Source organism: Cyrtonyx montezumae, unplaced genomic scaffold (genome assembly GCF_038088225.1).
Source record: "Cyrtonyx montezumae isolate F1298 unplaced genomic scaffold, pur_monq_1.0 scaffold_5, whole genome shotgun sequence".
Taxonomy (NCBI): Eukaryota; Metazoa; Chordata; class Aves; order Galliformes; family Odontophoridae; genus Cyrtonyx; species Cyrtonyx montezumae.
The window spans coordinates 17,616,626-17,632,153 of NW_027072056.1; the positions used below are offsets into that span (position 1 = coordinate 17,616,626).

Sequence of the window (15,528 nt, forward strand, 5' to 3'; positions counted from 1 at the left end):
ATGTATTAAATAGATATTGATGCAGTCTTTTTATTATTTCTCTTGCTTCTATTAAGAGGTACTCTCTACTGTACTGTGAAACATGACAGTTACTCTGCGTCAAATCCTGTGACAGCTATTTACAAAACATTAGCAAAAGTAGGCTAGTAACTTCAAATTATTCTAAGACATTAAATCTTTTATTGAAATGAAATCCACTGTGCTAATTGTTTTCTATCTTGCTTTAAAAACTCAATATGTTCTAATGAAAAGTACAACACTGAGCTCACACAAAACTCAGTTATTGTTTCAGTTACAGGAATGAAATCTAAGATTCTCTGCCTTCCACTTAAAATATGAAATGTATGGTCTTGCTTCTAGGGGACCATACAGAAATTTTCATCCTTTCTTTTAAAGATAGTAAAACGGTACTAATCAAGGGAAATGTGGTCATGGTTTTTATGATGATGAGATCTCCCCAGTCTGAAGTGGATTGGGTCAACAACACTTTGCAATACGTCAGTAGTCATGAACAGTGTTCATTAATGATGCAGAAGTACTTGAACTTTTAGGTAGATTCAGTCACAGGCAGAATGAACTCCAGATGATCTTGATTCCTATGATATACTAATATGTTACCTATACTTACAATATCAAAAGAGGATAGAGTTTTTTGTTTTATATTGCAATTACCCTTGGGTTCTTAATGCTTAATTCTGAAGGCATACAGAACAGTAATTATTATTCATAGAATTGTATTAACTGGCTTAAGGCATGAGTCTAACACAAAATAAGGCTGCAGAAATTCTGATGAAGAACTTAGTCACAGATTTTAGTACACTGTAATCACATTTGATAGTACATTGTTAACTAAGCCAGGGATCAGGCTGTCTGGGCACCTTGGTTCTGGAGAGATGTTTGATTACGCAGGGATGTTGTAGATTGAGTCGTTGTTTTATTTAACTCAAAATTCTGCTAACTGTATAAAATAAACCAAAATATTTTCTAAAGTCATATAGACAGCTTATGTACTAATTCAAATCATGCAAAACAGCATATTTTTTAATTAAAAGCACCAACATAGTAACTTGTACATTACATGGTGAAGTAGAATCCCAATCTCAGCTATGACTCCCAGTCATGGTGAAACAAATAATCAATTCAAATGATGGACTACTTACCAGGAAATACAGATCCTTTCAAATATCCAATAACATTAGAAATTGTCTTGTATGTTGTGACTGACTGAATTTTGAGACTGATTATTTTTTTGTCTGTTAAGAGATACAATGAAAAAAAACCCTCAGAAAATGTTAAAGTTGTGCTTATGCACCCAAGAGATCTGCAGACTAAAAATATAAATCCTTACTCAAAAAAAAAAAAAGTTAAAAAAAAGAAAAAAAAATTACAGACGAGGAATCAGAGATTAAAACATGACTTACTTTGGTATTTCCTTAGATGCATTTTAGCAATGAAGATTAAACCTATAATTTTAAAAGCTTTTTCTACTCATTAAGGTAAAAAAAACATTAAATTCACCCAGTAAAAAAATAAAAACCCAACCAACCAAAATAAAACTGCAAATATGATTAACAAAGTTCTGTGACAATTATTTTTATCTTCAAAGGTTTCCTTAACCTAAGTCTTTCCTCACTTCTATCTAATATTCACAGAATTATACCTCATATAATATTGTGGAAAAAAAGAACAAAGAAGAAAACCCTAACAAGAACAACAGAAGAAATAAGCTAAATGAGATGGGGAAAGTTACACCTTAGCATTAACAATCACTGCGCCAGCACAGCCTTTATTGAAATCCTTGTGAACTTATGCCTGCAGAAGACAGCTTTGTTGGCTTAGCTGGTATTGGTTGAGCAAACGATAGAAGAGTAAAAAAAGCCTCAAGAAGAGATAATGAATATGAGATTCATCATCACAACTATAGTAGCTGATATTCAAGGTTCAAGGTAAAACCAGCAAAATGTGTTTGATTTAAAAGAGTTACTTTTGTTTGACTGACTGATTTTAAAGTACAGTTGTTTGTTGAGAATTACTGCCATTCCCTCTGTCCCCAGCTAGGGCACATTAGCTACTCTGACTCCTGGAGTTCGTGGCAATGGAACAAAACATCCAACTACAGGGCATCGCAGACACCTTTAAAATGTTGCGTTTGCATTATAATAGACTTTATTAGCATTCACCTAATCTGAAAGGTCATAACTCCTATCTGAGGAAAGCAAAATGTCTTAAACTGTTAAATTAAATGCTAACAATTGTCTAATAGTGGCTATGGTGTCACTCTGACATCCCAGGAAGGCATGACAGCCCAAGCACTCCACCACCACCAGCACATTGTGGTTAAGGGCAGAGCTTCAATGCCCACATCCCAACTGTCACAGACTGAAATTGAAATATTCCACTGATCATTTTGCTCTCCATCACCTGGGCTGTTATCCTCCCACTGAACTGCTGACAGCTTGCTTCCTGACTTTGCTTCCCAGAATAAGTGAAATATTACGGCAGAGAGTTTACTGCAACATGTAAAATCAAAACAATACATATCTACAACACTTTAGGGCTCATTTGCTGGTACTTCATCTGGTAAATTTACTTTAAAATTCTCTTAAATAAAATTCCATATATTTTCGCTCAGTAATCTCCACTAATATTTGAGAAAAGCAAAAGTATAAGCAGGATCCTTCCTTGCTTCATAAAATGTACCAAGAATATTTACTTCATTTGATTTTACTCACACAAAACCTCATCTGCTACCAATAAAACCATCCTTTGCTTGAAAACTGCAACAGTAAAAAAATATGATAGCCAACCAGTTCATTAAAAACAGACCACAGCATATTACTTTGCAATAATTATCATAGCAAGTTAATAATAAGTTTGGGTTCAAGTTGTAATTATCTTTTGCCATCAGAAGATGGTCGCTATAGAAATCCACAGATACTGCTCTAGAATTTTATTAAAGATTTAATTTAAAAATGCATTAACCCAGAAGGATCCCAGCACTGTAATTGTTACTTTTGTTCATGTTTTTGGTCTTTAAAGAAGTCTGAAAACATGTCATGGCACCCACATTGATTAAGCAGGTTAAATTTAACATACATTATGCGTGTTACCTCTTGCTCTAGCTCCTTGCTTAGAGCCATTCTAGAGCCCACTTAGTGATCCATTTAATAGATGCTTGAAAAATATTTCTAAGCCCAAGCTGATTTCCCTTCTATCCACAGAACTTCACATGTTTCTTTAGGCCCCATTTCAAAAGAAGATAAACCCTTCTGAAAACAAGCAACTTCACTCTCTTCCTTCTTTAATCAACATCAGCTATCTAGTCTTCAACTGACAATGAAGAAATAGGAAATTAATTTCTGGCCATGTAGACATTCTGAAATCAGATAGTCAAGATAATAGTCATGCACTGCAGTAGTCAGCTTAAAGTGACTGGGGTTTAAAGGCTCAGTACATTGCACAAAAAAGCTGAAAGCACTCTTTGGAGTACACAGCAGAAGTGAAATTTAATCCCTTTATGACACTCCTGACAACAAATCTCACTTCCTAATGCTGTATTTTAAAGGTATTGACTTTTTTTTTCCCCTGTATTCTCTGGAAAATGAGGAGACTTTAGCTTAATACTACCCAGGATATACCCGGACTTTATGTAAACCAGAAGTTATTTCTGAAGTAGAAATGTAATTTCTTTTGTCAATATTTTTATCTACTTATATAACTTGAAATATGTAAAGTATCTCACACCAAATTACGGTCGTGTCTCCAAACTACCTATTTTTAAAAATGCACGGTTGTTTCCCACTCATTTGACTGACAATTGTAAAACTACAGTAGAACATAATCTATTGCCAGGAGTCTAAGAAATCAGGGGTGCCTCATTTCTTTTTTCACTTTGAACCTTGTCCCATGGTGATATGCAATGAAGGCACCACGCTCAGTAACAAAGACAATTAGGAATTTTGAGTATGGCTGAATTTTATAATCTCTCTTTCTTTGAGAGCTTCTTTTACTGATTTATAGCATTTTATAGCAACTGAAACCAAAGCATCACGTTCCAGCCAATATTCTAATTACATTCTCTCAAATAACAACAAAAAATAAAAAAATAAAAAGGCTTCAGAAGTGTACAGCTTTACTGCAATATTTCATTCTTAAATTCCTTAATAATTGCCCATTTCTGAAAAAGTTCAGAGGAGCACAGAATTTTAAGATTAATGAGGATTACTAAAGAAGCACCATAATAAACAAAAAAGCAAATCTAATTACTGACTTCAACTAACACAAAACTAGGAACTAAATTCCTTTTCTCCACTCTTTGGTTCTAAGTATCTGATACGTCTCAGATGTCTCCACCCCATATCCTCCCACTCCTTCTATCAAATTATGTCTCTTGAAAACTGCAAGGCTAAGGGAAAAAAGAGGCAATGACAGAAAACTATATATAAATGTTTAATCATTACTGATGAATCTGCTGCTTGGCTTTTTGAAACATACTGATGAGAGAATGATCATCATTTTAAGCTAACAAATTTTAAGCTAACCAATCATCTGAATTGCTCATTCATCTCTTTTGACAAAAATGATTAATTTATGTCAGATGTGAAAACTTTCCCTTAAGCTTCTTCAAATCAACAGGAAAGAGTACAAATTCAGCCTTCCATGTGCCTTGCTCTGTTCAGCATATTCACTTTAGTTATTGTTATTAAATAGTTATACAATATTTCTTATCACAAAAGCAATCTTTTATTTCTTCTGTTAGAGCAGCTACTGAACGCTTCCACAAACTATATGCTCCAGCACATCAATAGTCATGCTGTTATTTCAAAGCACAATGTACCATGAATGCGTTACAGAATTCAGTGAGGCTTTTTGCTACAGAGCCTCTTTACTCAATAAATTAAGATAAAAAAAAAAAAAAAGACACATGAGTTACTGTGGTTAAAAAGCTTTACATGAAACTGGAAACAAGTGTTCGCTAGAAAATAGGAGGACATGGATTGACTCTTTTTAGACAGTCAGCTCGGAATATTCATTAGCAATCTTCATACATGGGATGGTTAAGCACTTCTTCAGAAGAAGATATTTTATTGTTTACTCAGTCTTTGTGTACTGACTGTTGAGAAGATCAGCTCATCTTTAAAATATTTAGTCAGCCGCTGTGTGAGGCCTTTCCGCCTTTACATTTAGCGTACATAACTACAAATGCTAACATAAGTCATAAAATTAATTAGCCTTTTTTATGACTTGTTTTATTGTATTCCTACTCCACAGTAACTTTCCAAAGGCAATAAATAAATGATAAAGTACATACGTTTGCCCTTAAAATTTGCTTTTATGACGATCATTGCACTTAGTGGAGGTTGCAGTGGCTAACTTAATCTGCCTTCCCATATCCAAGACCATAGCTTTAAACCACTTAAAATAACAGGCATTATAGTAAAAGATATATTATTTCTGCATTATTTTTTTTTACTGGTTAAAGATAGATATTACAAAACAAAAATCAAGACAGAATTATTACTTTACATTATTATTATAAATCTCTTCTGGAATGCTGACAGGTATTCCTCCCTTGAAACATGTTGCATCACCTTCGTTGGAAGACTGTATTTTCACTTTTATTTTCTCAAAAAAGCATAAGTATTCAGCAATAACTTGTAAGAGTTTGCTAATGGTGAATGCACCCTTTCTTTTCATCTAGCTCTACAGAAGGTATTTCACTTTTCTCACTATGACTGCTTTTCCAGTGAAACTTGCAGAGAAAGGTGCCAAAGGTTTAGACAACAATACGGTGTTATAATACAGCAAATATAAATTAAGGAACACAGAAAGGCACAACACTATTCAGAATTACATTATTATGCTAGAGGTTGAAAAAAGGCACAGAATAATACTGCTCCCGGAGCCTTTATGTTTAAGTAGTCCAACAAGGCCTAACCAGCTGAAATAACATCTCCCTAGTGAAGGTATCTGAAGACAGTGGGATTTTTTCAGTCAAAAGAATTAGAGCTTAATGACTTACACTAAGAGACTTTGTACTTCAGATACTGATTTATATTTGATGAATGCTTGCAAATATAAGTTTACCTTTTTTTTTCCCCACAATTTCTTCTAGAAAGCAGCTATGCAAAACACCATTACAATCAACTACAACTCTTAGCAATGCACTGTTCTAGAAACAAAATTTGGAATCTTTGAAGAACATTTTATAGTTAAGAAAAAAACAATAACATTTTAAAAGCATTACCTGTACTCAGCAGTTGCAGGGGGACACACTTGTCTTTTTGGACCCTATTGTCAGGTATGGAAATAAGTGTTTTGGCAAGTACTGCAGAAATTGGTTGCACTAAAAGTGTGGTAAGGTTCAGTCGATGATTTCTGTAGGTTCCATCTTAAAAGGCAGAAAGAAAAGAGCAATTTTGTAAATTACAATTATGAATTCCTGAATAAAGTGTAAACCAAATAAGAAATCAACCACCTACAATATAGATTAAGACATCTAATTTTGATAATCAGCTACTATTTTATTCTTAACTTACCAAAAAAATATTCCTTCAAGAACATGTACCTCAAAATTGCACACAGATGTTATATTAAGTAGGGGATAGCTCCACAAGAAAAAAGCTTTTCAGAGTCCAAGCAGATAACAGATTGCATGTGATTCAACAACAAAAAAAAAGAAATTACTGCATAGTTAAAGGAATCAGAGAATAATAGAATTATTATCAGCAGTAATTTACAAATTCAAATAAGAACTGAACACAATGTTACAGGGAAAATCAGATATTTAAACTGCTTGAAATCAAAACAGAAGTATCTGTCTGCGCTGAATGATGTTGCTATTGATAAGGTTGTTTGTTTTCCTGCAGATATGAAAATATTTAAATATTACAAAAGCTATGCTACTTAGCAATGCACTGCTGAAGAGGTGAGCTATTTTCACACAAAAAGCTTTTTTTTGTGAACTCTGAGAAGAACACACACCACGGAAGATGCACGTTGATGAAAGACTACAAGCTGATGTGGTGTGGATCCTTGCACATACACAAAGAAACCTGAAAATTTGAATTTATGCATTCCACCTTAAAGAATACAGTTTGATCATCTCATTGACTCAATGAGTGTTCAATGCAGCTAAGATGAATGACTTATTTGTAATTGCGGGTGTTTTTGTGATGGAAGGCTGAAGGTTCAGATGAAAGAGATGTAGAATAAAAGTATATTGAACAGATAGGTACGTACCAAGCGGAAGAAGGTACACATCAGAAAGCATAGGAACACTTCATTTACATCTTTAAGATCTTAAGAAGGAACGGCACAGCCTCCACTACATCTCAAAAATTTATGCTATTTTAAAATGCCTATCTGAAAATAAATGAGTTTCCATACACACATCTGCCAACATTTAAGCATGGGAAGGTTTCTGGAAATAACAAGACATGTTGCGAGATCAGCTGACATAACTGGAAGAAAAGGCAAACTTCGCAAATGGAAATACTCTAACATACGTCACGGCAAAACATTTTTCCTGAATATTACAGTTGGCCTAATAAAAACATTGCATCTTCCCAAGGAAAGCAAGAATTTCCTTGCAGACAAAAAGCTAATCATGTAGTAGGAGAGGAAGTTCACAGCATGGGGCACAAACCAGATCTGCACAGCTCTAAAATCCTTCTAATATGTCTATGTAGATGGAATAATTCCCAAACTTCCATCCAGAGGTTCCGATTACAAGGCCTCTCTGAAACATCCACACAACACATTTTTCTGCTGACATGGACTCCTTTACAGCTGGGAGGGATCCTTTTCATTCCACGTGACTTGCAATCACAAGGGGAAGAAGCTATCAGAAATCATCAGCGAGTGTTCTAATGAACTTATGGAAAACTTTGAGCAATTACTGAACTACAGCACACTCAACCACACACACCCTCCCTCTTTTGTTTTATTTTTTTTGTGTCAGAAACTCCCGAGACATCTTCCAAATTGCCCTTAATCGTAATGCAAAAAACAACCAATACTATAACATTTATTTATGGAGAAAAATCTGTTAGTCATCTCCAAAACATAACAGAGATGTTTTCAGAGTTCACTTGTAAGTGGAAAGATGAAACCGATCCAAAAGTGAAAATTTAGAGGATTTTTTTTCTTTTTTTTTCTCCCTTTTCAAAGCTGGACAGGGCTGAAAATACCTGAAAGTTACTTCAGTAAATTGATAGCAAATTCAATTTGCTAAGCTTTAGCAGTCTATTTCTAGAATCTAAAAGAATGCTGAAATACCCATCCAAGTAATATAACTGAGACACTATTTTGTCTACTGTTTGTCAACCTGCAGACTATATTACAAGAGCAATGAACCTCAAAATGCTGCAAATGAAAAGCATCTATCCTTTCTCCATTTTTCAACAACTTGAGCTTCACACCTGAACAGACTGTGAAAGATATACATTTGAGAACAACTTAAAGGAGAAAACTTCTCATGTTTACAAATATAAATCATTTTAAGGTATAAAGCACAGGTTAATGCCAGAGGCAAAAAATATATATAAATCTGAGCTACAGAAAGGGAGATTTACCTAGAAGAAAAGCTTTCTAATTGTAAGAATTCATGAACACCTGCCAGAGTAGTAGGCATAATTTCTACAACAGCAGTCTTTTTCTATAAAAGATTATAAAAACAACTGTCAGGAACAAAACAAATATGGTTTGTCTCTTCTCTGAGGCAACAAGCTAGATTAGATGTCCTCTTGACGTCTCTTCCAGATCAGGATTCTATGAATTTTAATAATTGGCAAACCAAACTTATTTAGTTAAAAAAAAGTATTGGAAAAAATATTAAAAGCACTTTAAGGAAAAACTTCAGGGTTACTTTCCCTCTACCAGCTATTTACTAGCAATCATGAGAGCATCTTTGTCCTGTGTATACACAAGCCATCAGCATCAAGATCAGGAATCAAACAAGAAGGATCCAAAACCCATTTCCCATATAAAATGCAGTTCATATAAAATAATTTTGAGATTTCCAGAGCCGAATTTTTCGACTTTGGTTTTAAATTATGGGCTTGGGCAAGTATCATCTGCAAAATAGCACAACTTAACTTCACACAGAAACTGACAACAAAGAACTTTGTGAGGTTCTTGTATCATCTTTCCCTCCTGGATTCCAGACTCCTTGGAGGACACAGTACTTTCAGGATCTGGGAACCCAACAAATGCTTTGATAATAAATTAAGTTTTTGCTTGTAATTAAAAATTCATTGTACAGCATCAAAATAGTTTAAGAAGTAGAATTCCTTAGCCTGCAATTCTAACAATCCAACCACACCAAGCCTAAAACTGCTATTCATTTAAGAAGGACTCCAGAGAACATTTTGCAATGCAGGTAGAAAAATACATTAATCATTTATTAAGTTGATTTGGGGAGTGCAAGAAGAGGTAATCTTTAGAAAGTGTCTGACACAGAAAGTGAAGACTACACTTTTCTAGTGGCTTTGTTTTGGGTTTTCTACTTTACAGTAAACACAAACATTGAGAAGCCCATTAATAGACTCCTCAATCTGGGTTGCATGCTGGCAACTTAACATTTCACTGTGTTATGCCACGTAACTTACTGATGTTAGCAACATATTCAAAATTTCTGCCATGGCTTTATGAGAAGAATTTAACAGTGTCACTTGTGTTTTATATTCCACTCAATTCTGGATTAAAGTACAATTTTATCATCACTTTAATGACTAGTGAAACTTGAAATCAGAGCACCAGAAACAGAAGAGATTCAGTCACCATGTGATACTTCTCCAGTCAAAATAATTTTACTTTATCTACTTCAGAATTGCACTATTTGTGTTTCATTTCTATTAAAAAAAAAAAAAAAAGCTTACGGTATAAGAAGAAAGTTGATTCCATTTAAATTCCACATTCAGAGAATACCATACTTCAGCTTTTTCACCAAGATCTGATACAACAGAAAGTTAATAAATAAAACTGCCTAAGTTTACTGATAAAATTGATCACCGTAATTTCTACTATGACCTGAAACACTGTTTTAATGATCTCTCTCAAAAAAAAACAACTTACAAATCAAAGAAGTCTGACTGAACACTGAACCATAATTGTATATAACCATATCTTTGACTTTCTGTTGCATTAATAATAGAACAGTAAAGTTTTGAAATATCTGAAGTGAATGGCTCATTAATTTTTCACCTTAAGCTTAATGGAAATTTGACAAACAGTTCTATGCTGAGAATAGGAACTCCAGGAAGGACTTCATAGCATAGTATGAGAATAAATTATAGTGTAAAGGACAGAGTAAAGTGTGTTTGGTCAAAATAAGATGGCTCTGTCACTCATTTGCCTTAGTTCAATGCATCTCTGTGGAAGAGGTATTTTTCCATGTATGCATTCCCAGCATATCTTCTGCATTGCCCTTTGTAAACCTTTGATCTTGTATTAATCATGATCAAAACAAAGATGTAAAAACTAACATAGCTGAGATATTTGTACAGTTTGTACTTCGAATGTATACACCCTCACACAACTGAACTGATGTATTTAACAGCTGTTAAGCTTCCACTGGATCTCATGAAGCAAGTCACAATGATTTTCTTCTCTATAATCAGTTAACCTCTGGTTTTCCTGACCTATATCTAGCCCTATGCCAAGACTGAAATGATTGGACAGTGCTTACTACAGAGAGACTCCTTCAGTGGATTGGTGACACCAGGTTCTAAACCCACATCACTACAGTTAATCACAATTTTGCTATGCAGCAGCTGTTTTGCCACATCTTCAGTTACTGCTGTTTACGAAGATGTCCGTAGGCAATATTATTAATAAAGACAAGAATCTCACTTCACAAAAAAGCAGTCAATCACACTTTTAATTAATACTGCTAGAAAAGGCCCGCACTGTCACATTGTTGAATTAAACAGCAGAGACTGAAAATTTTTGTTGCTGCTATTTTTGCACCTCAGTCTTCCAATGAATAGCTCCACAAAGGAGCATTCTTTTAAGGCAATTCTTACTGATTCCTATGTATTTTTCACTGGCGTTACTAGCAAGAATGCAGTCACATAAAATCACTGGTTTGTTTCAAGAAGGTTATTTGAATTCAGATCCAGTCTAACCTCTGTTATTAAAACGCTTCTATCTGCTACAACGTTCAAAATCGCTGAGTAAGATGCACTGTTTTTACTTCTTAAATTAACTATTAGAGCACTGGAAGAAAAACAAATTGTCTTGGTCTGTCCCTTTTTGCTTTTAATTTATATAATGAGAAAAAATTGGTGCTCTCCAAGTACATAGAAAATGAAAAATCTGTGAAAATACCACATATTATTAATGTTTGGATGTAAAAAGTCAAATTGTTGTTTTCCATACATAAAGTCAATTGCAGAACTATTCTTCTATCTCTGTGAAACAAATAATGCTCCCTGGAAACCGGTACTCTGAATATTGCATATTAAAAATGTTGCATTTGGAATCCAAGTCCAAAACAAGCCATGCAATTTATTACCAGTTTCATTGAAAAAGTATACTTTTGTCTGCGTCTGAAAGATATTTGGGTACGTCCCATCTACCTATATCTAAGGGGTAAAGTACAGTCCTAGCTCAAGTTTTCATTGTGGGCTGTGGCTATCCTATAGACTAATTTGGCGTGCTGACTGGAAATGGACACAGTAAACATTGTATTCCTCACTTTGGATCACACCCCATTAGTCCTTTTTATAAGCATGAATTTTGAAAACATCAAAATATTCCATGACTATGGTACTACGTAAGTGGCACAAAACTATTTCCACACTAAATAGTTCATAATACAGTTTATAAAGACACTTTACTCTTTAAAAGGATTAACTAACATTCACTTGTATATATTGTTTTCTCTTCAAGATAGTTAAATAGCGTTTCTTTTAAAAAAGAATGTTATAATACTTCTTACAACTGCAGTGTCATATTCTAACTAGAACTTAAGCAGTTGTTGATGCTGATTTCCTTTTTCTGCCTGGCAGCAGTTCATAGCGACAAAAGCAGTAATTACAATAATGCAGCAGCTCAGTTTTCAAAGCAAGTGAACAGCTTTTCTCTAGTTTACAGCTAGGTACAGTAATTGGCAAGTAACAAGTTCTCCTGGGCTTTTTGAAAGACTGACAGTTGCAAGAATGAGAACCAGGGATGACTGGTATCAGTCAGTTCACATTATGTTTGCACAGCAATATTCAGTATAACTAAAGATACTTTGCACTCCTGCAAAAAGGATCCAGGTAGCCTCCAAGCATGAGTATCAACTTAAGTCATGTAAATAAGCACAAAATCTTTCCTATATGAATTATATTTCCTGTTAAGCATTCCCAGACATATGCAATTTCTGTCTCACTATGAAGTTAGTGGACTGGCCCGTTGGATTGTTCCTTCATGAACTAAATCTCGTCCTTCTGTACTGATGATACCCACTGTGTAGAAGAAATAAACAACAAACAGAGAGACTGACACTGATTTCCTTCCCTCCAGTAGTGATAAAGACTATTATAAATAGTAACATAGCTCTTGCTTATGGTGAAGTATATTTGCATCAGCGAGAATATACATCAGGTTATATATGCTATCCTGAAAATGACTGCTCTGGTTAAAAACAAGCATGGCATCCAGCTTACCCATAACAATGAGATTTATTATTATAAAAAATAATGGAAGTCCTATAACGTTCTACAAGAAATTGAACGGAAATAGAAAATCTCTAAGAAAACACTGAAAGTGGGTATAGGATACCAATAACTTTGTTTATAGCATATAGCTAACATTGCAGTGATTCAGAATCACATCTTGTCTATATATTCAGTCAATAACATAAAAGTGTATATGTTACCTGTAGTACACTATGCTTCTTGCAGTAAGATATACCCATAATTTATTCTTCCATATTTGAAACTATGTGAAGCCATGTCTTGGCTTTAGTTTTAGAACATATCTGGTCATTAAAGGGTTCTGAATTCTCCCCCTTTTCTCATAGATTGTTACCCATTCTTTTCATACAGTACTGCCATTACTTTTGCCAACACAGTTGTTTCAGTAGCCATACTATGAACTATATCAACAAACTTCCTTGAAGTTCTGTTAGAACAGTTCCCTAATCTGTATCACACAACAGCCCTGTCAACAGATAAATCACAAGAGGTAACCTGGGACAAGGAGGTAAGCAGGGTGTCAGGTCTTCCTCCAACAGTCATCTCCCAAATCCTTATATTGTCAAACCATAATTACAGAGGATACTCTTGACCTCTGGGCACAAAGAAAACCTTACAATCATAGAATGGTTTGGGCTGGAAAGGACCTTTAAGATCATCTTATTCCAACTCCTACGCTACAGGCAGGGACATCTCCCTTTAGACCAGGTTGCTCAAAGCCCAATCCAGCCTGGTCTTGAATGCTTCCAGGGTGGGGGAATTCACGACCTCACTGGGCAACCTGTTCCCATTTCTCATAACCCACACAGTTAACAATAATACAAAAAAAAAAAAAAAAAAAAAAAGCAGATTTGTTACTGTGTTAGGGTCTGATTTATAAAATAATTGGTAAATCTATCACAACCACTTAATAGCTGAGCAGTGACTAACTAGAAATGAGATGTTAAGCACAGATCAGATTCTATCAGGCAGACACCTCTACACTGAAACATAGCTTCATATCCAAAACTAACAAGAATCCCTTTGTCAGACCAAGGACTATTTTAAATACTGAAACGTAGCACATATGCTGAATCAGTCTTCTGTACGTATTTCTGGCTCCTTCCTGCAAGGGTTTCAGTCAATAAACAGAATGCCTTCTCAGTCTGTCAATACGTAATAAACCACATGTAAGTTTATGAAGACTTTGTGGACTAATACCTATATGTAGTGATAACTCTTCAGATGATATTTAGGAAAATTTCTGGAGTGGTTTGTGACACATTTACATTTATTCTGAATGGACATCATGACAAAGTAATAACTCAAGTTGTATTCTAGTATTGAGGTACACAGCTGAGTTAATTTTTTCCTCTTTTTTTTTTTTTTTTGTCTCTATGCTATGCTAATGTCAAGTCAGGATGGCCTGGATTGCTTTTTCTTCTCATCCTGCACAGCTCTGTGGTCCTCATGACCACATCTGTTTTCTTACCAGCAAAACATTTCTGAAGTTTTTCATTCATAACTGTAGATGTTTAGTTAGCATTTAACTTTTGGAAAACAAACAAACAAACAAAAAAACACTAAGACAAACCCCCTTACTTTCTCTATTGGCTGCCATCTGTTAGGCTTCTCCTTAGAGAAATTAGCAAGTTTCCATACTGGCACTCTGAACTGTAATTATGCCATCATCTGCAAAATTTATGAAAATAATCCCTGGTGGAAAATTATAATATCATATAAAATTACCAGAAAAGATTGAATTATAAACAGAGGACATTGTACAGTTTTTACATGAAGGCTCTTATTGCCCCCTGAAAGGCCAGTAAAGGCACAATCACAGAGCAGTTGAGACTGAAGGGTCCTGTGGAGATGCTAACGCCAAGAAATCTGGTACATTTAGGATAAACTTCTTCCCACCAATATACAAAACCCAAAATCTTAAACCTGCTCACATCCCATACCTGCCTTAACCCACCACTGTTAAATTCTGTAGTCTCCACTCAGTAGAAGTAGAAACCTACATGCCACCAAGAAGCAGAGAGAGCATTTACACCTCCATCTTACAGAAAATACAATTGAATCAAAGAAAATCCTCATATAGAGTAAATACTATTCCTTGATTCTTAACGCTATATTTTTGCCTTGAGCCTCACCTTGGATCTCTTCAGCAAAGTATTACTCACCCACATCACTCTGGCAGTGTTGTAAATCTCATTCAGCACTTATTTCAAAGCACGTTTGAAAATCTAACCCTAACATTGCCTCTATTCTGATTCTATTACATTTCAGTCACAATAGAGTTCCTTATATTTTTGCCTGAATTTACAGATGGATAAAGTTTAGTAATAGCTTACTGACTTCACAGTGGATAATAGATGCCCTTGACTCCTTCATACTAATAGGCAAAAGCACAAACCAATACACAGCTATGTGGCTGAATGCAAGAAACCAAGGAATAAAAACAGAAAAACACACGGACTACTACAACATGTGTTAAAGCAATGATGTGTCACAAGAAAGCATCACTGCTATGTTAGTGCTTTCTCAACACTGGCAGAAGAAAATACAAGGGCTGCTCTGAAAGTAATGCCTCCTATTTTGTTATGTTGGTCCAAGATATCAGAAGTGGATGTTGGTGGTGCAGCAGTAGAAGCTGAACCTTCTCAGCAAAATTTAGTTAAAGGTGGAAAAGTGAAGGAAGGTGTGTATTTGAATTCCTCCATGTGAAAAAAATTGCTACAATTGACATCCACTGATGCCTGCTGAATGCTTACAGAGACTAAACAGCAGACACAAGTGTGAGGCAGTGGGTGGTGCGTTTCAGATAAGCTGCGTTCCAGATGGCCAAGCATAGCTATCA

The 15,528-nt window shown here is 34.9% G+C and overlaps 1 protein-coding gene across 1 annotated transcript in view; it reads right to left on the reverse strand.

Moving 5' to 3' along the window:
• NAALADL2 (N-acetylated alpha-linked acidic dipeptidase like 2) overlaps positions 1-15,528 on the reverse strand; it is a 264,780-nt gene that overhangs the window by 71,577 nt on the left and 177,675 nt on the right. Inside the window, exons 6-7 of the mRNA XM_065748482.1 lie at positions 6,248-6,391; positions 1,161-1,253 (exon numbers count right to left, since the gene is read on the reverse strand). Coding sequence (XP_065604554.1) covers positions 1,161-1,253; positions 6,248-6,391 — 237 coding nt within the window. The remainder of the gene's footprint in view (positions 1-1,160; positions 1,254-6,247; positions 6,392-15,528) is intronic.